General features: G+C 34.7%; 1 protein-coding gene across 1 annotated transcript in view; it reads left to right on the top strand.

Annotated features, from left to right (window-relative positions):
- Window positions 1-24545, top strand: part of LOC123311818 (glutamate receptor ionotropic, NMDA 2B) — a 316415-nt gene that overhangs the window by 179986 nt on the left and 111884 nt on the right. The window contains exon 4 of the mRNA XM_044895928.1: window positions 5918-6240. Coding sequence (XP_044751863.1) covers window positions 5918-6240 — 323 coding nt within the window. The remainder of the gene's footprint in view (window positions 1-5917; window positions 6241-24545) is intronic.

The raw sequence follows: 24545 nt of genomic DNA, 5'->3' as shown, positions 1-24545 counted from the left end.
ATGTGTCTTGTTTCGTTTAAAACCTTCCCGAGAGAACATAAAAAATAAGTTATAAAGTCAATGTAGTGTTAACTTTCATTAAAATTGAGATTTTCAGAATGTGCGTTGATTTTTTTGCCCAGTGTATTTCGAGCAGCGAAAAATTTTTTTTTTTTTAATTTTTTTTTTGCTGAAGAATAAAAAGTACTTTTCGTGCGCTTGGTAAAAATTTTTGGAGTCCGTTGCAATAGTAATTTATTTAGCAATGGCTTGTCGAGCCTGCAAATTGATAAGCAGACAGGCGAGATAGACTGCGTTTTGCCAAAGTGTTAAATTTTTGTTCGACCTCCACTGTTTGCTATCCTCGGCTACGTATTTCAAACTACAGACTTGATGATAATTTTATTGAAATCCTTATCGCTTTTCATTTTCGATTATTATGAACACTAATATTCAAACTTCGTTCTTCATTCAGTGGTAAAATATAACTGATTTCGTAAAGAATTAGTTTGACAACAGCAAATGAGAGTTATTCTCACAGTTATCCACGTTCTCCATTTAGTTGTCCTGACGATGGCCAATTGGCTAGTTTGAATCAGGTTGTAACACTTGTTGATATTCATATCTGCGGGTGGTTTGCATCAGAATTGATTTTTATTATTGCATTCATTGCCTCCCTGTTAAAGTGTGATGAGTGCGTTCAGTGCGTAAAAGTTATTTTTTGTAGAGGTCTGCGAAAAAGGATTTTCCATTTCGCAGAAAGAAGAATTGGTAACTCGAAAAATCGTATTCTTATGATTGTATGATTGGTGCTGACATCGTAGTAGACAGTTTCATGAAGCTCAAGAACTTATCAGAGCAGTATTTCCATTAATTAACGCTTCTGGTCGAAAGCTGCAATAAAAGCAAGTTTGCGAATTCCTAGATGAAGGAATTCCAATCAATTTCCTCTCCCCATCAAGTCCGATGATACACTAGCGAGAAACAGCATCCATACTCATTTGTCACCAGTCAGTCTGTGGATTCTCTCTTCATCTCTCCGACTGCAACCTAACGGATGATTGTATGAGTGATATCAAATACGCCGTTTTAGCAGAAGGCCATTATTCGAACCTGAGGGACTCGGGCTCCTTGAATTCTTCATGTGCTTAATAACTGCGTGGGTTTCAGTGAGCACCAAACCATTTGCACCGCTCGGGGCGTATTTAATTATTTGCGCGGTGGAATGAATGTGTTTTGTGCATATTCCTGTGGGGGATGGACATATTTGTAAGTTGTTTAATCACCGAACAGGGCTGAGGAGCCTTAGGGTGAACAATATTATTTGTCTAGACTAACTGGATATGTCATTAAATACAGATATTGTGAGGATTGATATAAGTGGCATTGGAACATCACTTATGTAGTTATAGAATAATTTAATATCTTCAGTATATGTAGGTAAAGGTCCGATTGTTTTTCAACAGAGTGTATCTTTTAAACCCAGCCGATTCGGAAAAAATGGTAAAGGAAAAAAGTGTTTCTTTTGCCCTCAAGAATCTACTGTTGCACTATTTGTGCGAGTCAAAGACTCACCCTGTGTATTATTCGATAAAAATCTCACCATTTTGAGCGTGGAATTTAAAAAATTAGTACACAGTCTACCTAATTTTTTTTGAATAAATCTCAAAAACTATGCGGTTAGCGTGAAAAGTATTTCATATGAAAATTATCTACAACAAATCACAAATAAAAATAGCCCAATACATAATCCTTCTGAAGTAGAAAGTTCTAAAGATACAGGGGCTGTGAAAGTAGTCATTTCACGTAGTTTCTAGTCTATTTGAGAAAATATGGAAACTATTTTTGACAGAATAATCTGGGAAATTGGAATTGATCGAATTCCAGTTTTTTATATCAGACATCGTACAGAATTTTGTTGTGCTGAAATTGAATATCTACACCTAAAATCTGGTCAAAAATGTACTAGTTTGTCGATCGTATTTCTGGACACCCTGTATGTATTAAATTCAATGTTATGATTTCAGTCTACCAACCTAATTCGTATATTTCCAAATACGACGAAGCTCCTCACATTTTGCGATGAAAATCTAATTCTTGTTGTACTTGTTGGATGATTGAATTGAGTGTCTCTGATGTTACAAGTTATTTTGATGTTAGATAAATGTGCCCCTTGCTTGGAATTTTATTGAGAACCAAGGCAGTTTCGGAATTTTAATCACGTCTCATATTACGAGTTTCTAGAACATTTTCTCAGTGTTGTGAGTTTTATTAGCTTATAGTTACGTAGGCCAGATTTGCATAATCGCGGAAGCTTTACCAAGAAGAGATTTACTATAAATTCCTTAATAAATGCGGCTACATAAATTGAGGATCAGTTATTTATGCTCCGGGATATTGGATGAATGTACAGAGTACCATATTTTTGACACTTGACACGTTCAAACCTTGATGAGTTGTCACATAATACTCAATTGTTTCCATCAATGCAAAGCGAAGATTATTGAGTAGAAAGATAGGAAACGCCCTCATATCTCTAGTACTAAATACCGACTACATTTTGGTCAGTGAAAACACTTTTGACAATGAAGTGGCGCTGAAAACGTATGATCAACACAGAAAAACTATTCAACAGTTGAGTGTTAGGCGCGATATTCGAATTCTATTCCTTGTATTGAACTTCAATACCGACTTTGTTGAGACCAGAACATAAACATCCTGAGCGACAAAATAACAGTATGATTTTGTGTTGTGACCAGGATGTTAGTTTTCATCTGAACACTCAATCGATATCAAAGAAATATGCAGTCGATGTGCTGTATTTTTATTTGCAATTTATAAAAAATTTACAAAGATTCGAAATTATGGAAAACAAATAAAGCTCTGACTAGGACAAAAAAGGATATGGTGATCTGCTATATGTCAAAGGTGTTATTTCTGTGGAATACATTGTTTTGAATTAATAAACTTAGTTGAATTTGTACAATTCATATCGGAAATTAATATGAACCAATATTCAATATTCCATCATAAAATACACATTTCAGTTACTTACATAATATTTACATAATTTTAAGAACCCCAATTGAAAGAAAACCTTACAGAGGTATACAAAACTAGTATGTTATGCTTTTTTATGATTCCACTATGATCTGGTCTCTTTATGACACAATATACAAATAGATTAATGAATTAACAAAACACTCACAGCAGGTTCCATAAAATTTTGACTTTCCAAACAATAATTTGACAGTCACTCGATGCTCACAAGGAAATTAATAAAACCTTTGCATTTCTGAATATATTGAAGGAGCAGCAATTGCGAGTATAAAAGTCATAAGTTCCCCTAAATGGGCCCTTCATGCAAGGGATGCTTCCTGCATACAACAATTATTTACGTGGATGAACAGTTCTCAATTGACTTTCAGTAAAATGTTCAACTGCACATGGTGTAGTCAGTAGTGTTTGCAGGCCTTTACGCCCTGAAAATTTCATCCAGTTCAGAGCACTGAAAATAAAAATCAATGATTGACCGAGTCACACATTACCCTTTCCTAGTAATGTAAAAAACCTGATTTCAAAAAATCAATTTCATTTGATCCACAATAATCCTTTCAATAATTTTCGAACGATATTTGGAGTTTTCACCAAGAAATCAGACGAAAAAATTTAATAATCAGCAAATAGAAAAAGCTAGATAAATATAAAGCGATACAAGAATCAAATCATTCAAAACTTCAAAACCTTTTTGATCAAAATGGCCATCTTAAATCTTAAATATGCTTTTGCAAATGTCCCCCAACTTAATATTTTAACCAGTATCAGAGACCTATCGACACATTTGAAACACAGATGGCGCTCACATAGATCATAATAAATTATTTGATAGACTCAATTCTCTTGGTATCCGCGGAAGGGCGTTGGGTTGGTTGCAGTCCTACTTGAAAAATAGGAAGCAACGTGTGCGACTAAGAGATGGTGGCTCCAAATTTTTTTCTTCATTTGAGGGTGTTGAGACTGGAGTGCCGCAGGGCAGTGTTCTGGGCCCCCTCCTTTTTATTTTGTTCATAAACGACTTACCTGATAATTTGTCGAGAAGATTCATTCATCTACTCGTGACAATGTTCGCAGATGACGTAAACACAGAGCCATGATATTGAAAACATGAGTAGGGAGGCGAACGCCTGTGTGAGGGTAATGAGAGAGTGGTGTGATGAAAAGGGTCTTGTTTTGAATGTAGAGAAGACCGAACTAATTTTATTTTCTACTTTGCGAAATAGACAGGATTTGAGTGTGTTGGTGCGTGATCGAGGTGGATCGTTGGCGCAGAGTTGCTGTGTGAAGTTTCTGGGGGTGAAATTGGATTCATTTCTGACTTGGGATCTTCATATCGATGGTTTGGTAGCGAGACTGGCATCACAGAATTACTGCATCTTGAAGTTGAGGCAATCAGTGGATTTCAGCGTCTTGAAAACCTTCTATTACGGTTGCATACATTCTTTGTTCGCATATGGGTTATTGTGTTGGGGGAATAGTTCAGGGGTGAATAGAGTGTTCATAATGCAAAAGAGAATCTTGAGGAGTATGCTCAATCTTCGTTACGGTACATCATGTAGAGAATACTTTAAACAACATAGAATACTAACACTTCATTCGATGTATATTCTGGAGGCTGTGACTTATGTACATGCAAATTTATCCAAATAGAGAAGATTTGGTGATGTAAATGCTTATCAAACTAGAAATAAAAACAAATTATATGTGCTCTCATATTTTTATTTATTTATTTATTTATTTATTAACAATAGGCTCACACAAACAAAAAATGCACCGGATATTAATTTCATTAAACTTTATAATAGCTTGCTCCAAGCATATAAAAATATTGTGAATCTAAAGAAGTTCAGGAGTTCTGTCAGAGTGATGTTAGTGAATAATTGTTTTTATACCTATATATATATATATATATATATATATATATATATATATATATATCGGTTTTAAAACGTTTTTCTTCGTTGTCCGATGCCTAACTTCCATTCTCGACGGTTGTTCCACTGGTCTTCTCTCAGATCTCGGGCACTCATGGCTTTCCCGATTTCTTCCTTCCAAGTTTTCTTCGGTCTTCCAGGCTTTCTACGGTGTGTTGGTGTCCACATCATTGCAATCTTGGGCAGTCTAGTTCCTTCCATTCTTTGAACGTGACCGTACCATATGAGCTGTCTTCGTTCTATATCGGTCATTATCGAGCCATCTATTCCCATCTGTTGTCTCACGTCGTCGTTTCTCACTCTATCTCTACGAGATATACCCAGTGATCTTCGAAATACGTCCATTTCAGCAGCTTCAAGTTTTCTTCGATTGTGTTGTGTTATTCTCCACGTCTCTGCTCCATAAATCAAGCTACTCTTGATGAATGATTCGTAGATATTATATTTACGTTTTTATACGTACAAAGAGTATAATGATTTTTGTTTGTCTGTACTCTGATTGTTGTATGATGATGATATATTTAGGATGGTGTTCAGGGGTGAACGTATTTTTGTATTTTTCCTTTAGTGACTGTACCTTATACTCACTGTTGTGGGTCTCATAGGGAAAATTGGTAAATAAATAAAAAAATAAAGAGAAAACATAACTTTAGTCGTTTCGTTTCCAATCTTTCAACTTTATAATCTTGGGATCAATGGTCATTGAACGTCCAAGAAAAATTGTAACTTCTAACTTGTATTCTCTGTAATGTGTAATGTGTTTTTCATTATTTTCGTTATACGGATACACTCAAATAGTTGCATTCTTCATTTTACACGATCTAGTGTAAATCCAGCAGGATTAGTGCTATAGCGCTTAAGGAACAGAGGGTTTTATTCTCTGAATTTTACTCCTATACGAAATGAGTTATTATTCCACCAATGATTGAATATTTTCTTTTTTGCAGGGGTACATTTCGATACGTCCAGTACCAGTTTAGTGAATGAGATAACGACGGCAATAAAAGTTTACGCCTACGGGGTGGAGGATTACTCTAACGACTATCGAAATTCAGGTCGATCGCTCAACACACAACTATCTTGCGAAGGTGTTGGCGCCTCCAGGTGGGACACCGGAGACAGGTTTTTCCGATACCTGAGAAATGTCAGCGTCGAAGCTGATGCTGGAAAGCCCAATCTCGAATTCACGCAAGATGGAGTTCTGAAAGCTGCCGAACTGAAGATAATGAACCTGAGACCTGGGGTGAGCAAACAGTTGGTCTGGGAGGAGGTGAGTTAATTTACTAAATTATTGAATTGGTTTGGCTGACACTTGATGACAATCTATAATTGGACTAATAACTATATGAACTGGTTCACCTTCAACACCCTGAAGATGTTATCGTTGTAGCGAAACACTTGTAGAGGTTAAATAATCGATCCTGGTGAAAATCAGTATTCACTTTAATCAACTAATTGATATAAATTAATCTTATGCCACGAAAACAATCCACGAATGCAATGAACTTCCACTATCCATTCTTGACTATAATGAATATTTATATTCGACTGCATCATGAACACTTTATTTATGAATTCTTTTAGTGTCCATAATTGATTGCTTTATTGGACACCTCTTTATTGGACTCAACTGTCACTATCATTCTGTCAAGTAAATATACTAGATGCAAACAACACTTTATTCAAGGAAGAAGAATTGAACTTCGACTTAAAAACCCAAATTATGAATTACTATCCTAAGCATTAGTGTGGTAGTGAATATTAAAAACACATTCTTTATCATTATAAAAATGCATGCCTGAGGAAGTCGAGCTCGAAGTGGAAGCACAGTTTTCGATCTGCAATACTCTTGATGCTAGCATCAACTACTTCCTGGACCAATATTCTGGTGGCAACACTTATTTTAGTACATTCCGATTCATCTATGTAGTCCATAGCGAAGAACTTTTTTGAGCTTTCAATTCACTATTGAAGTAAGCCAAAATACTGTCTTCTGTCGATTTTACAATTTTCTTCGTTTTACACCACTTGTTATAAGCCGCATATATATTTTCATAAGCACTTTTAGATTTAGTGGGTAAGAGAGATTCTTTGGCGCTTACGGCTAAATTTTCTTCGCTTTCTTCTCCAGTACTATCCATTTTTTGGATTATTATGACGTTTGTCACAAAATTAAGGAAGTAAACAACTGTGTTTACAAAGGTTGCTGAGGTCGCTAGTTACTAAAGCCCGTTTGCAACAGCCGAGAATTCTCTGGAGAATTCTCTACAAAATTCTCGCAAGAAAACGGCAGAGATTATTTTATATGCAACTGAACAGATAATTCTACCGAAAGTGCGTATGCAACGGTAAATAATTCACGGCGCATGAAATCTCGAGTAAATTTTCTAGAGAATTCTCGGCTGTTGCAAACGGGCTTAAGGTAAGAAAATCAAAAGCACACTTAATGGTTTTCAGTAATAAGCCATTTCAGAAAATAAAATTTCTGCATTGCAGTCGAACATTTGTTGCTTTGTATGCAACTCGTACATAATTAGGCTTTATGGACTTGCCCAAGTTATTGGCCTTGCTCGCTCTGCCATAAACTTTTGGACTCGTTATTTTAAAATAATCTGTTTCCTTCATGAATCATGATGTACAGGGTGGGCAAAATTCGTTGTCTACTGAGGGGATCTCAAGAACTATAGCAGCTAGAAGAAAACGGATGACACATTGCCGAGCTCTTTTTCGGAGAACCAAAGAATGGTGAAAACCGCAACCTCCTACGATACTTCGTTTTTGAGTTTGACAACTTCGTAAAGTTCTCATAACTTTTTTGTCTTTGAAGTTGCGAATCTGAAACTTGAACATTCTACAGGAACTTTTTCATTTTTTTCATTTCGAATCATTAGGCGAACTTTCATTTTTTTAAATGCAAACTTTTATTGAATTTGTTATTTTTGAATTGGAAAAAAATGTTCTGTCAGTAGACTATATGTATGAAAGTGCCTAAGAAGATCTGAAACTTCAAAGACAAATAAGTTATGAGAGCTTTTCGGATTCGTCAAAATCTCAATTTTTGTTTATTACTCGAAATCTAAAAATGAAAGGCCGATTCTGTTTTCAGATTTGGATTAGTCATGAAAAAAGAGCTAGAGAATGTGTCATCCGTTTTCTTCTAGCTGCTATAGTCCCCGAGATCCCCTCAGTAGACAACGAATTTTGCCCACGGTGTATATATGATGTATGTCCTCTTCGAATGGCTTCCTTAAATTTCCCCAATTCTTTAGAACAGTTTATAACCTGTACGAATTTTGAATTAACTCGTGGTGGTATATAATATGAGTGAAAACGTTTTATGAATAGCAAAGAATGAATAACTAGAATTAGCCGAATACACCTGAACCTATCAGAATTTAGTTGTGGGTGTAGATACTTCTGATTTCAATTTTCATATTCTAAAATTTTTCGTGATATCATAACATTAACTTCAGAATATGTAATTCCATTGAAACCAAACTTTTAAAAATTCTTTGTCTGGAAACACATTCAACAAATTTAAAAGATCTATCACTATTATATTTATACTTCCAAAGGCAAATAATGGAAAAAAAATTACCCGCTAGATTGACTGTGCGATATATTAATTATTAGATTTTAACGTTATGGAACACGTGACCTCGAGACTTTTACTAGACTCTCGCACGAGACGAGACTTCACCAAAGTCTTGTCTCGTGGGCATCACTGATTCACTACTAATATTTTGTGCAGATATCGTAAAGAATAAATTTGACAAGTGCAAATGACATTTATTGTCACAGGCACTAATCTTGTCATCAAATCTTGGCTCTCGATCTCGAAATCATTTAAATCGCCACTCTCGCAGCTGTAACTTAGCGAGGAACAGAGCGGACGAAAAGTGTTCAAGGACGAAAAGTTTATGGGGACGAAAAGTACTTGCCTCCATAAATAGTGGACTTTTCATTCGGAAATTAGTATGTCATTTTTTGTTTAGGTAGAAGAAAAAATAATTTACAGCTTTACCTTGTGTGCTTTAGTAATTAATTGTGCAGTTTTTGTTCTTCACATGGGTACGATGTCTTTCTAGAGTAAAATACATAGTTCTCTTCTGCTTATCGTTGTAAATGAAATTTTTTTGTGGTGTTATCCTAGTTGTATAACCAGAATCTCGAACTTTGAGCCTCCCCGGGTACTAATTTCTCTACGTGATCCCTGTGTGCTGATGGCCATAAGAAATATATTTGTTTCTTATGACTCACTCATCCACAGATTTTTAAAACCAAATACGATGCATTCGCATTTTAACGATACCCTTGAGGTGAAAATGAAGAGAAAAAACCAATAAACGAGACACGACTCCTCAATACAACTTAGAGGGATGCCCATTTCTGGCCCTCAACGGTTTCTGTAACAAACAGGAAAGATGGAGCTATAAATTCGTCCACGTATTTATATTTCGACATCCGTCCAACGTCATAATTCCGAGTTCGGTTCGGTTTTGCAGAAGGAAAAGGAATAAAAATGCAAGAGTTATTGTTCCTTCTGAGAATAATATGGCTATGTGGGATTTCGTATTCCGTATAGTGTGGGTTAACGTCTGGCCTTTACCAGAATGTCCGAGCTAAGGGGTCTAGAAAATATGGCAGATTGGATAGTTCCAATATTTGCTTTTCGTTCGATTCTGAAACTTTCAACTAGAATATTTCAGAGAATCATGAATTTCTGCTGTATTTATTCAGGCCGCACTTGTTCGGAAGTTCAATAAATCTACTCAAACGGTTTTCTTATTTTTATTTCGCTAATAATAAATTTCTTTTCAAAGCAATCGCATTTATTGAAGAAGGAGGAGTAGAATCCTCTCAAGCCTGTTTGCAACAGCCGAGAATTCTCTAGAGAATTTACTCTTGAATTCATACGTCGTGAATGTGAATGTGAATGTGAAGCTGGCACCCCCAAATGCGAATTTTGAAACAAAAATTAAGTTTCCTTATCGGAAAAGAACTTATTTCGGTTCATTTTCTGAGCAGCACCCCCAAATCGCAAAAACATATTTTGGATGGTACAGATCGTTTGTCCAACGTAAGTCCACTTTTATCCACCAATTTTTTTCTCATTTGTCCACCCACAGAACCATAGAAATCAATCTTTGAAAATTTTGGAAAGTGTGAAGTTGACACCCCCAAATGAAAATTTTTGAACCAAAATTTCAAGATTGTTTATCCATCGTAGGTCTATGTTTGTCTACCTTTTATTTTCATTTGTCCGGTGCATTTTCTGGGCAGAAATTCGTCAAGACCGAACGGTTGCACCTAGATGGATGAAATTCTCAGATTTATTACTAAAAAAGTTGCTCTTTCAGAATGTGTATCACATTTCCATCTACGGTTACTTTATTTGAGAGATAAACGACTCAAAATCTGACCTTCGAAAAATCCTGAAACTGCTGGATTCAGTTAAAAATTCATCAAGACCGAACGGTTGCACCGAGATAAATGAAATTTCTGTACATTGAATTCCCAACTAGAATACTATCGATATTCGATAATATACCGAGTGAGTCTTTGACTCGTACAAATATTTAAACAGTAGATTCTTGAGGTCAAAGGAAAAAATTTCCTATACCATTTATTCTGAGCTATGCCACCCCTGAAAAAATAAAAATCCCTTCAGAATAACAAGCTGTTATTTAAACTCTTTACAAGTTTATCGTTTTAATACATCTAACCGAGGAGCTTTATTATGGGGGAATTGCCAGGAAGGTTCCTGAATTTCAGGAGGTGTGCAGAAGGATATTGAAAATATGAAAAAAAATACACTGCTCAATAATTTTAGTGAATAATTTGCGTAAACTTAAACAGATGTATAAGTAAGGCGTCCACGTACGTCCTGTCTGAAATGGCAACACTAAGCAAGATTGTTTTAGAGCGACAACATAGTAGAAAAAATAACAAAATAAAGATTCTACCTGGAACTGGTGTAGTCTGTAGGCTCAAAAAAAAATTTTTTTGTTAGAAAAACTCTTAAATCAAGGTGGGGCTTTCTCTAGTGCCCCTTCTCTATTCAGCATTTTGTCAACGAGGTTATCAATGAAACTATGAGGAATTTTTTGAAAGTGCGTGTGGGGAAGAAATAGCAATGGTTTTTGCATCACACGCGCGATTGTAGAAAAAAGAATTTTTGAAAACTGTAGGTTTGATTATTCCTTCACAAAATTAGTAGGTTTTATTTTTGGATATGTAAAATTGAACGAATTTGAGTTGAAGAAAATTGATTTCATAAATGAATAATTCAGAATTAATTCATTTTATATTCATTAGAGAAAACAAACAAATATGATACATTTTTATCAATAGTACACAACAAATAGTAACATTTTATATCCTTCGAAATTAAGAGGAATTACCAAATACTTCAACAGATTGTGGCCGTCATCTTGGCTCTTGCAATTTTCGATCCAAAGTTGTTGCGGCAAACAGTTAGAGGCCAGTTTGAGCATGGTCTACAGGAGGCAACTAACCATTCCCAACAGCTTCCTTCACATATGACTCCTTTCACGTCACCATCGGCATCCATACATTCGTAATTGTATTTGGGACAGTCACCCAAATTGGCAGCCACATAACATAAACCCAATAAGAAGATGATCAGGGTAGCTTTCATGTTGCACTCAAAAATTTGGGTATCTCAAGGATCGAGAACGATAGTGAACAGTAATGAATAACGTTTAGCAAGGGTAATTAGATCTTTGAAAATTCCTGATTTTGGATACGAGAATATATAGCTTGATTTGTGTTTTATCGATCCAATATCATACAATCAACTGAGCTTAAAAAATTATCGTAATCATTATGTTCATAATCATTTTACCTACTGATATTTCTTGAATGCTGCTCATTGTTAAGCTTTTTTCAACGATCTTATCAATGTATCGAGAGTGTTTCCAAAATAGAAACTGAAGAGGACTAAAATTTCAATTGAATTTTGTGAGCATACAATGGTATTCTTAAAAAACTGCTAACAATGATTAGCATTTCCATTTATATTCTATAAATACATCAATTACAATGGTATTCTTAAGAAAATGCTAACAATGATTAAAGCATTTCCATTTATATTCTATAAATACATCAATTACCAAGCGAATATTCTACTCAACCACTGCTTAATCTTGCAATCTAATTGCAAATTTAATTATTACTAATTCGAATTGAAGGGAATGTAACTGAATGTTATAGTTAATAACCTTCTTCATTCTAGGCTACTTTCCAAACTTACAGATTTGTCCAATCAACAATCGCATTAATATTTCATATAGGTCAACATTTTCGTTTTTTGAGAAAACAAATCAGGCACAATTAGGTATTCGTATTTACATCTGTTCAGTATTAATTCTACAGTACGTAAAATTAATATGTAATCTATCCCAATACCTATATAAGTAGTTTGGTGTACCTTCCAAGAAAATATTTAAAAAATTCTTACTTTCTTCTTCTTATGAAGAATATGAAATTTGGTAACCATACCTAACGTGCTTTTTTCTTTATTTTTTCTTTGGTGTGTCAAGACTAATTAAACAATGAACTCAAAGTCTCATCATTGACATATTTTATATTATAGATTCAATAGCAATAATGGTAATGTGAAATGATTATGATAATTAATTGGTATTGATCACATCGTGTTGATATGTCATGAACAAGCAAGAATGTTGTTTGTCTAATTTTTTTTATTCACATATGCTCTCGTAATCATAAATAAAATATAAGCTTCACATGTATATTTCATAACTAATTACAAATTCTATATCCGAGATATAAAAGGGTTTTGACTAGGTCGTAAGATGTTGAATTCCGAACATACCCAAGGGTGTACTTGGTCCACAACTTTGTTTCTATCCCTACATATCATTATTTTGGCATAACGTTAACAAGTTTGAGCCACATTCAATTCAAGTTCTTATTGACCCTATTTATATTTGTGTGAACTTTGAGAAGATTATTGTATTTTGAAAGCATGACTGAATTGCATGTTTCAAACGTATGTTGAAATAAACATTCATAAACTTTCAACACTAGATTATTTACCTGATACTGAAGTTTATTATAAACCTAAAACGAAAAGTGCTATTTTCATTGCTTGAATAACTTGGAACATTTTTGTTGTGTAAAATAAACACATAAACGAGGTTTCATCAATCTGTATTCTGAGATAATAGTTATGAAACTCTTCAGGAACTTTCGGAGAACAGCTCTACGATAGTAGTTCTCGTTCATTCAGAAGTTTCTCATTTCCGCCTGAAATTGATGTCAAAATTTATGTCACTGATGTTAGTGATTTGTTGTTTTATGAACCAGCCTACGAAATACCGCATTGTAGAAAATTTGGCTGATTTGCAACGTCACCAAGATTCATATCAATGCACGAAGATCTGTTCGCAGTGGATATCATTATATTGAAAAGATTTGACACTTATCATGTCCTCCCTACATACTACAGAAGGTTGGGCATAAGTATGGAATTAAATTAATATTTCTTCAAACAATAACTCCAAATGAAAATTTCATTTTGAACACATTGAATCATTTTCAAGGTTTTGGAGGCATAAAGTTCACAAAATATCAATAAGAATCTAGTATACATTAATTAGAATAACTATCCATTTATTAATTTCATGTCTTTAAAAATTATGGCTAGACAAATAAAATCAAAATCCCACTTCGATGTTACAAGCTAAAAATATTTATAAAGACCAGTAAGTAGTAGACGTTGTAGATACCTCCATTAGTTTCGAGATAGTTAATATTTTGATCTCTTTTTTTTGATTATCACTAACAGAATATTTTCGTAATTGTGTTAGGATAGGAACCTACAATTTTTTTCAATGAAACTATTGCAGATTGCAATAATTTTTTTGTAAGTAATAACAAACAGACAAGCAAGCATTGATTTGAGCTTCATCAAGGTATTGGAAAATATCTACTCATCGATTTTACATAATTCAGATTCATCAATATTCCCCCAAACCTCTCTATTACTCAATATTCCACTCCATCTCTATTAGAAAATAATAGCAGTGTAGTCAAACAAATTGAGTAAACAGTGAATTAACTCCCTGTTTCACGACGTTTCTCCTTTCAGTTACAAAGTTCAGGTTGATTAAATATTGGTCCCTAGAACTCCATTTATAAATGATCGTTTGATGGTTTGATCGATTCGCAAGGAAATTAGAATTAGGAAAATTTCTTCTAATTCAATTTGGCTGACTTTGTGCTTGTTTGCTGCCCCATGGGCTGATAAAAACTTGTGGAACTCTCGCAGCAACCTATTTCCCTGATGAAATACATTTTTTGTTGAAATTTCCCCTGAAAACTCCTTAGCAAAAAAATTCATTTTAATGAGAGAAGTCAATTCCTTATCCTCATCAAAATATAACTTCTCACGAAATCTTTATGGATTATTGGTTATTTCTTTGCAGCCTGAACTCCCACATGACATATTGTACTTAGAAGCACTCCTTGTCTATTATACGACACTCTGAGGGACCTCAAAGCGTTTATAGAAAACCTTAGACATTAAAAAATTAACTACAAAATTTTTATATGATTTCCACGAACATAAGATGTTAAACCACGATCACAGTGTCATCTTCAGGCAGGTGGAGGTAAGAGGTAACCATTAACTGTCGGCCACATCAATTAAATATATTAGAAATCTCTACGATCAACAGTCTGATAATGGTTAGCTGAAAATGAGGAACAGAAATCTGTGCTTGCTTCATTCTATACCTTCGATGTCTTAACTTCCGATTGATCGAAAGATCTTTGACTAGACAACTTCTGAAACCAAAGAATGGAATATTAAAATCTCTAGTAATTTGAAGAATGCATTTATACTTGAGACTTTTCCAGTCGTAGTTCTTCTTCGTTTGTCGGAAGCAAATCCCTTAAAAGACATTTCCTTACATCGTCCCAGTCAATTCTTGCAGTATCCAAAGCTTCGTCTTAATTTGGACGACTCTAAACCATTCAATGTCGTAATATCCGAATGTCTGGATGAAAATAAAATAGTCCATTGAGAGGGCTTCATGCTGTGGAAAGCCATGTATGAATTTCGATGTTATGCGGATATAGACTACCATAAAAACTTAACTGTAGTTTTTACGAGCAAAAAAAGGGAAGCTGAGTATAACTTTGTACCCGAGTGAAAACACGGCGAAACGGTAAGAAAATATTTATTTTCCTCGATGAGAGTGTCAAACCACGTACTCAATTTGAATATTTCGCAAATTATGGAAAGCTCGTTTCATATTGAGGGTCGCCATAAACTTGGGAGACTTCGAATCCAATGTTTCGTGATTTTTTGTACGAAGAAGAAGGGAAAGTTTCTTATTTACTCACACACAGTGAGTCGTTGACCTCATTCTCATAATGATTTATAGTTATGGAGCTAGTTGCCAAAATTTCATAATGATTCATTACTGTGGCAGTTAGTATTATTTATATCGATTCTTGTGCCATAAGAACATGAGGGCAAACATCTTGTCATGCACCATGATCCAAGTTGTGGACCAAGTAAACCCCTGGGTCACTCTGTATGTTCGGAATTCAACATCTTACGACCTAGTCAAAACCCTTTTATATCTCGGATTTAGAATTTGTAATAAGTTATGAAATATACATGTGAAGCTTATATTTTATTTATGATTACGAGAGCATATGTGAATAAAAAAATTAGACAAACAACATTCTTGCTTTTTCATAACATATCAAAACGATGTGATCAATACCAATTAATCATCATAATCATTTCACATTACCATAATTGCTATTGAATCTATAATATGAAATATGTCAATGATAAGACATTGAGTTCATTGTTTAATTAGTCTTGACAGACCAAAGAAAAAAAAAAAAAAAAGTTAGGTATGGTTATCAAATTTCATATTCTTCATGAGAAGGAGAAAGTAAGAATTTTTTAAATATTTTCTTGGTAGGTACACCAAACTCTTTATATAGGTATTGGGATAGATTACATATCAATTTTACGTACTGTAGAATTAATACTGAACAGATGTAAATACGAATACCTAATTGTGCCTGAATTGTTTTCTCAAAAAATGAAAATGTTGACCTATATGAAATATTAATGCGATTGTTGATTGGACAAATCTGTAAGTTTGGAAAGTGGCCTAGAATGTAGAATCTATGACATTCAGTTACATTACCTTCAATTTAAATTAGTAATAATTAAATTTGCAATTAGATTGCAAGATTAAGCAGAGGTTGAGTAGAATATTCGCTTGGTAATTGATGTATTTATAGAATATAAATGGAAATGCTAATCATTGTTAGCATTTTTTTAAGAATACCATTGTAATTGATGTATTTATAGAATATAAATGGAAATGCTATAAGCATTGTTAGCATTTTTTCAAGAATACCATTGTATTCTCACAAAATTCAATTTAAATTTTAGTCCTCTTCAGTTTCTATTTTGGAAACACTCTCGATACATTGATAAGATTGTTGAAAAAAGCTCAACAATGAGCAGCATTCAAGAAATATCAGTAGGTAAAATGATTATGAACATAATGATTACGATAATTTTTTAAGCTCAGTTGATGATATTGGATCGATAAAACACAAATCAAGCTATATATTCTCGTATCCAAAATCAGAAATTTTCAAAGATCTAATTACCCTTGCTAAACGTTATTCATTACTGTTCACTATCGTTCGCGATCCTTGAGATACCCAAATTTTTGAGTGCAACATGAAAGCTACCCTGATCATCTTCTTATTGGGTTTATGTTATGTGGCTGCCAATTTGGGTGACTGTCCCAAATACAATTACGAATGTATGGATGCCGATGGTGACGTGAAAGGAGTCATATGTGAAGGAAGCTGTTGGGAATGGTTAGTAGCCTCCTGTAGACCATGCTCAAACTGGCCTTTAACTGTTTGCCGCAACAACTTTGGATCGAAAATTGCAAGAGCCAAGATGACGGCCACAATCTGTTGAAGTATTTGGTAATTCCTCTTAATTTCGAAGGATATAAAATGTTACTATTTGTTGTGTACTATTGATAAAAATGTATCATATTTGTTTGTTTTCTCTAATGAATATAAAATGAATTAATTCTGAATTATTCATTTATGAAATCAATTTTCTTCAACTCAAATTCGTTCAATTGATGATAACAATAGAAATCAATAAAACCTTTGCATTTCTGAATATATATTGATGGAGTAGCAATTGAGAATCATTGAATGGACGAACAAAGGTCATAATTTCCCCTAAATTGGCCCTTCATGCAAGGGATGCTTTCTGCATACAACAATTCACGTGGATGAACAGTTCTCAATTGACTTCCAGTAAATTGTTCACTGCACTTTGTAATCTGTATAGTATTCGCTGAAGTCCTTGTCTTCACGCCCTGAAAATTTAGTCCACTTCGAAGCACTGGAAATGAAAGCCAATGAATGACCGAGTCACATGTTAAGTTTCCATTTTCCTTAGTAATAAAACTTAATCCATTTAGTTTTATCCACAGTTCTTCACCACGCAATAATTATGGAAGGATATTTTGAGGCTTTCACCGAGAAATTAGACAAAAAAATTCAATAATCAGCAACTAGAATGAGCTAGATAAACAAAAAGAGGTACGAGAATCAAAACTTCTTTGATCAAAATGGCCATCTGAAATCTTACAAAATTTCATATGTTTCTGCGAATGGCCGTAGCATTGATATTCTAACCGGTCGTAGGGTCTTAGAAAGACATTTGAAGCACAGATGGCGCTCACATCACTTTAGTCGTTATTATATCGTCACTATGTTACCACGGTTATTATATGTGGCCTAATGAAAATAACGAATAATAAAAATGCTATGCCATGGGAAACTGTTTTGTCTTTTTTGAGTCCTACCAGTAGCGACTAAAATTAACTCATTCACCTCGAAAACTTTTGAAATGTACACAAACTTCACTGGTTCGGAATAAAGGTAATTGCGTTTTTCAAAAAATTCGATCTTATTATGGTTGGCAGAATATAATCAACTTTAGGAAAAGAGTCTGTTCGAATAATTTTGTGTTTTCCTTATTGCTAAGTCCTTTGGTGGGTATAAATGGTATAACTTATATTTGTTGACAGAAAAAACGCTCTAACTTTCGAATAAGTGAAACGATTTCCATAAACGAGAATTATGAAAGGAATATTGTGTTGGGTTACCTAATTTCTCTTGATATTCAACTGAGGAAAATGTCGATATCTTTGAAACGATAAGATAAGACAAGCCACAATAGAGCTTAATATTTTCGATATCTAGAATAGGGGATACTCCTTCTGACGAAAATGATAAATTTTTTATGAAATATCTTCGAAACGTCACATTTTGAAATGACCATTTCAACCGTTTCCCAAAAAAATTATTTTAAGCACTTAAAAATGAAAAATAAAAATGGGTATTTAAATTTTAAAGCGTCTTGTGAGAATTGCACAAGCTGGCAACATCGACTGAAATATGCCTTGATAATAAAGGACAACAAATGCATTATCTTTGATGAGATAGACAAAGATGGCTGTCTATGAAGTCTTCAACGAACGAGGAAGGTCGTAAAATTTTATGGGTTTTATATGGCCGGTTGCAGTTGAAGCTCGCCAGTAAGTACGCGCCTGCAGATCAACTGCTGTTATTTTATAAACAAGCTAATCGGACATTGTTCTTTTCATTGTCTTGTATGCGCTGTTACCAAATCGTAAACTCCGCACAAAGCGATTTAAATTTTAAAACCCCATATTTGAAGGATGATTTTGAATAGTTTCCGCGGTGAATTTGAACAAATCATGAATAAAACTCATAATTATTCAGTTTAAACTTGCATATGCAGTGATAACCCAAATTGAAGAGAATTCCCCATTAGCCGTAATGCTGCAGTCATGACTTTAGTCAAACAACATAATGAATAATTAAAATGTAATTATAATAAACACTGATAACAATCAAATTTATTATCATAATTCAGATGGTGACACTGCACAATCTGGTCTTTTACTCGAATAAAACATAATCATATCTTGTAATTGATCAAAATTCCGTCATCTAACGTAAAATGACGAGCATGTGAATGATTCAGAAAACTCTTTTATTGGATTAAGTTTGGTATAAAAATACCTCGAAATCAGTCAGCAAAATGTCTGCCAATTTGGGTTATCCTAATTGAACTACATAATGTCGAAATACAAAAACCGTTTTTTGTTCTTGTAATAGAACGTTATCAATTGAGATATCATGGTTCTCTTTGTGATGTTATCTTTCAAGTCTTCAAAAAAGCCCCCTACAATGCAACCTAATCGAATCTACTTCACTATCAGGTGATAAATTTTTTCGAATCCAACTAACAAGGAAACTTCTACATCGGGTGTTGGTATTGTGCGGAGCTCATTAGTTTGATTCAAACGGTATGTTGGTTCAGGCTATTACATACTACATGCTAGGCTCATTATTTACAATGCTCTCCTACCTTCAAATAAATCTCGAATGCTGCATTGTCATATTAATTACTGCGACTGTCCTCATTAGTCTCGCTTTGTAGTATTCACGTTCTGAGCAACTCCGGTTGCCCTTTCCGTTATCGTTAATTGCTGCTACTGAGGTTGTCAGAAGTACAAGGTAAAAAAAAAACTCAATGAATCGAATAGGTCTCCATGCATTTTTTCAGTGTTCGAGTATTTTCTCAGATGAGCAGCTGTGATTATCTGATTCCCCATTTTCACAGTTTCCATTTGCCTCGTGAATATATTTCCTAAATGTTACCAAATAGAGAACTTTTTATCATATAGCTTAAGTCTAAGTTGTTTCGAGTTGTGCCATTTATTTGGATCTCATGAGATTATATTCATTCATGTTGATTATAATAATGTATGGAACTTTCCGTTAGGCATGCAATTCTCAGGGCAACTCGAATCCGGGCATTTTCTACAACTTGGTCTCCTTGAGGACATGAAGTGACTCACGAGATAACAAATCTGAACCAACATACCTCAGCGATGAAAATCATGATCTGGGCATACACGAGGATATATTGAAAAATTCTTAGCCTACTATAGAACCAAACAAAATTTCAATGTCAAAATATTTTATTACTCAACATATTCTCCTCTTGATCGGATATATTTATTACAGCGAACCTGCAACTTCTCCAGACCTTTCAAAAAAAAATGTTTCTTGTTGCTGTGCAAACCAGACCCCCACAGATATTATTACCTCTTCGTTGGAAGAAAATTTACGACCTTGTATTTTTTTTTTCAGTTGAGGAAAGAGATGATAGTCGGCTGAAGCCAAATCTGTTGAATAAGGGGAGTGTTCTAGTAATTCAAACCCTAAATCACGAATGTTTTGCATGGCAACATGAGATTTGGGTGCAGGGGCGTTGTCTTGCAAAAACAAAACACTTTTGGATAGCTTTCCGCGTCTTTTCTCTTTAATTTTTTCTCGTAGAGTGTTCAATAATGTCGAATAGTAATTTCCGGTTACTGTTCTACCCTTATCCAAAAAATCAATCATGATTACTCCATGGCAATCCCAAAAAACTGAAGCAAGAACTTTTCCAGCAGATTTTTGGACATGAAACTTCTTAGGTCTTGGAAAACCAGAGTGTCGCCATTCCATCGATTGTTGCTTTGTTTCTGTATCGTAGGAATGTACCCAAGTCTTATCCATAGTAACAATTCGGTTTTAGAAGTCTACATCGTTTTCAAATCGAGCACAGATCTAACGCGATGCTTCTACCCTTGCAGGCTTTTGGTCAACATTCAAACATTTGGGGATCCATTTTGCAGCAATTTTTTCATGTTCAAATTGACGTGAACTATATGATGAAAGCGTCCGTAGGAAATATTCAAAGCTTCAGATATCCGTTTTAGCCCAACTCGACGGTCTGATAAAATCATGTCATGAACTGCATCGATATTTTCGGGGACTGACACAGAAACTGGTCTTCCTGATCGGTCATCATCTTCAATGGAAAATTTACCTCTTTTAAAGCTAGCAGTCCAATTTTTCACGGTCGCATGCGAAGGACATTGATCACCAAGAGTAATAAGCATATCTTCGTAAATCTGCTCACCTCTTAACCCTTTTGAATACAGGTACTTGAAGATGGCTTGATACTCCAATTTTTCGATGGACATCTTCTTTCTTTTAATTTATTGCGTAACTCTGGTTTACTGTTTCGACTTCAAACTTCACACTGACACTTCTATTGAGTTATTGTTCGTTACTTTGGTAACGCACTATTTTTTTTATGCATGGAACTGGTCTAGGCTAACTAGATATCAATACATCCTCGTAATTTTAATAATCATCAATTATCACTCTGGTCTATCTTATGCTCCTCAATATATTCTTCAGTTTGTATTCAGAATGTTCTTATAGGAACATTCATTCGCCCAATACAAGGGTGTTTTCTTCAAGGTCTTATTTTTTTGGGTGAAAATAGAGACGATCGTAATAAGGGGTTTCACCAAAATTTCCCATACAAAACATTCAAAATGCCAGAGTTCTTATTCCCGACAAATGCAATTCCGTGAAATTTTGACTACGAGTCTGATTTTTCCTTCCTTACCTTTGTAGTCTATATACACCTTTTAATGCTTTCCTCAATTTGTTGAAAGGAGCATTTCATCCAATATTGAACTTGGGTTTATGATGAGTGTGAAGAGTTCAAGAATCCCTAGGGTACATCGAAATTCGTTTTTCAAGTTTGAGAAAGCAAAGAACGAATTTCCACCAAAAAATGACTCATTTTGCTGAAAAAATTGCTGGTTCTGCAGCTTTGCAGTACATGTGTAGAAAGCACCCCTAAAGCCTTTCCATTTTCAGCTGAAAAAGGACGCACCTCTAAAGGCACCCTTTACAATTATTCATAGAAATTTTAGAGCAAAATTAATTCTTGCACACTTCCGAATTCGAAAAATAAACAATCGTTCTCCCCCACTAACTCACTCAACTTCTTAAATTTTAATCGCATATACCCACTTCCGTACTGGTGGAATCAAATTCACTTCAGGTTGAACAAGTTGGGAATAACGAACGACGATTAGGTTCATTAGGCCTCACAGCTGATGTCAAGTCTGGTCTTTCCGACAGGAAATGAGCTGAAAGTCAGGAAATGTCTGTAAATGAATTAAGTAATTTCCTACAGACGAACTGGCTTTTCCGACTGGTCGAATTAGTATTCGCTTCATGCAAAAATATTCTTGTCTGGCTCCGGAGCGCCTAAAATTCTAGTTGTTTCCCAATGACATAACCCCAAGGGTATGAGGGTGGAGAACGGAAGAAGATGGAAGGAGATACAAAGCGAATGAAACTGTTTTGATCACAGCATGTTATATGCATGTCGCGGGGCATTTGGATGCGATGTTTTGTATCATTGATTCGATATATTACGAGGTTTTCATAATTAATCTGTAATGATCTCCAGTTTTCTGAGGGAAATTTGAGTTCATTTTAGTGCATTCCTTTCATTTTACATTTCCGTCTTGGAAAATATTTAATTCTCAAATATTCAATACATTCATTCCGATAGGCAGAGTAAATGTTAAAAACCGTTTATCTGTGTTTAACGTTGTTTTTCTTGCATGTCGTTGAAGATTTCGAAGTTTTTCTTATGTTGATATGCGATAAACCGGAGCTGACGACGTTTTTCATTCTTGTCGCATTCTGGAATTTTCAGATTTTTAACGTGTGGGGGGATTTGCCTATAAAAGCAGATTTTCCCCCGCGACGGTCACTTTTTGATTTCTGCTCTTCTACTTTCGACTCTTTGACTTTGACTGTTTCACTCTTTAGTCTCTTTAGTTAGTTTACGCTCCGTACTTTTCTGCGATCCGACTTTAATTGTGTGCACGACAAGCCGTTCAACAAATTTATAAATAATTTTGTGTTGCGAGTATTAGTGCTCTTAAGAATTAATTTTTAGTTTTCGTTTGTTTTTTGAGTGCCTGAAATAAAGGAGGTAGGTCCCCGTAGGTTACCGTTCAGTTTCTTAATTAGACCTACACCGGTTACTTCTTTGACACTGCTGTACTGTAGCACTTTCTGTTATATTTTATCGTACTTTACCCTGTTTCGCGAGTGTTGAATCCGAAATCTCTTCTTTTCTATCAGTCATGGCGCGTAAGCCCTTGGGGTAGAGGATAAGAGATACCGCTCGTCGTCAGTGAAATCCCGTAGTTGCGCTAAAAAATAGACCTTTTCTTCGCTATCAGTCATGGAGCGTTAGCCCTTGGGGTAGCGAATAAAAGTCTCGAATAGATCCGCCCTGGTTGTGTTTCTTTTCATTGGAGAAATACAATTAATTACATCCCGATACCGTATAGCAAGTCATTTCACTTCGCGAGGTCATCCTTAGTATTCATTTCGTCAGTTCTGGTTGGCGCATTTTATTGAACAACCTTTGATTTTTCACTGTACCCGGTATAAACTTTATAAAGTGCTCGTGACCGGATAGAATTTCCCGAATGTATGTTTGCTGATAGATTCGCTCATATTTCATACCTACACATATCTCCGTTGTACATATAATCAGTTTCCGAAGTCGTGAATAAACTAGTACACAATTTGATTTTGACTACTTCGTTATCGCTACCACCCTAGATAACAGCGAACTCTGTCTCCGACTAGCAGCTACTCTGTTAGGTTTGCTATTCTTCCTAGTGAAAAGAATAGCTGGCGCTCGAGATAAGTTTTCTCCGAGGTAACCACGTTACAAATCAATTAATTTTCGTAAATGATAATTCATCAATTATCAAATACTTTTCAACCTTTTCATTCAGTGATTAGATAATAATATTATCACAATGAGATGTTGGTGGAAACCAACATTATTGATTGAACATAAATTACAAGGTTTTCTTACAAACTTCAAGAGAGTTGAACTCCTTTTCACTCTGAAGTTGTATCTGTTAATGCTAGCAACTCATTTTTTTGCTTGAAGATATCATGCCGTAATAGGTAATGATAGATAATGGTAGAGTGATGAAGAGATTGAGTACAGGAATTCTTTTTTGTTGTGTTTGAATGAAAGAAAAGTATGAGGAGTCCGGGAGAGTTGAACCCCTTTCCACTCTGAAACCACTCAAGTTGTATCTGTATACAGTAGCAACTCATTTTTTAAGTCAAGATATCATGCCCAAATACGTACCGATAGATAATAGTAGAGTGATGGTGAGATGAACATTTTGAGTACAGCAATTTATTTTTTAGGAACCCAAAAATTGGCTCATGTCTCCCTAACCCATGGAAGAGTTGAACAGGGGGCGAGAGAGACTTGACCATAAGTTTGTTGATCAGGAAAAATATTGAAAGAAAAAAATTTCCAATGACCAACGATTGTCTATTTCAAGGTTTTCATCATCAGATGTATCAGCGTATGAAATACATATTTTCTATTTCAGAGTCACTCTGACTTATCTATTTCCGATCTCTCTTTTATTCTATTCAACAGATGTTTTCTTGAAACTTTTTCAACTATTGTTAAAAAGGTTCATCGTTTGTAAAACAATATTAATG

This window comes from Coccinella septempunctata, chromosome 1 (assembly GCF_907165205.1).
Source record: "Coccinella septempunctata chromosome 1, icCocSept1.1, whole genome shotgun sequence".
NCBI lineage: Eukaryota > Metazoa > Arthropoda > Insecta > Coleoptera > Coccinellidae > Coccinella > Coccinella septempunctata.
The sequence above is the reverse complement of the archived record's forward strand: the minus strand, read 5'-3'. Positions and strand labels throughout refer to the sequence as shown.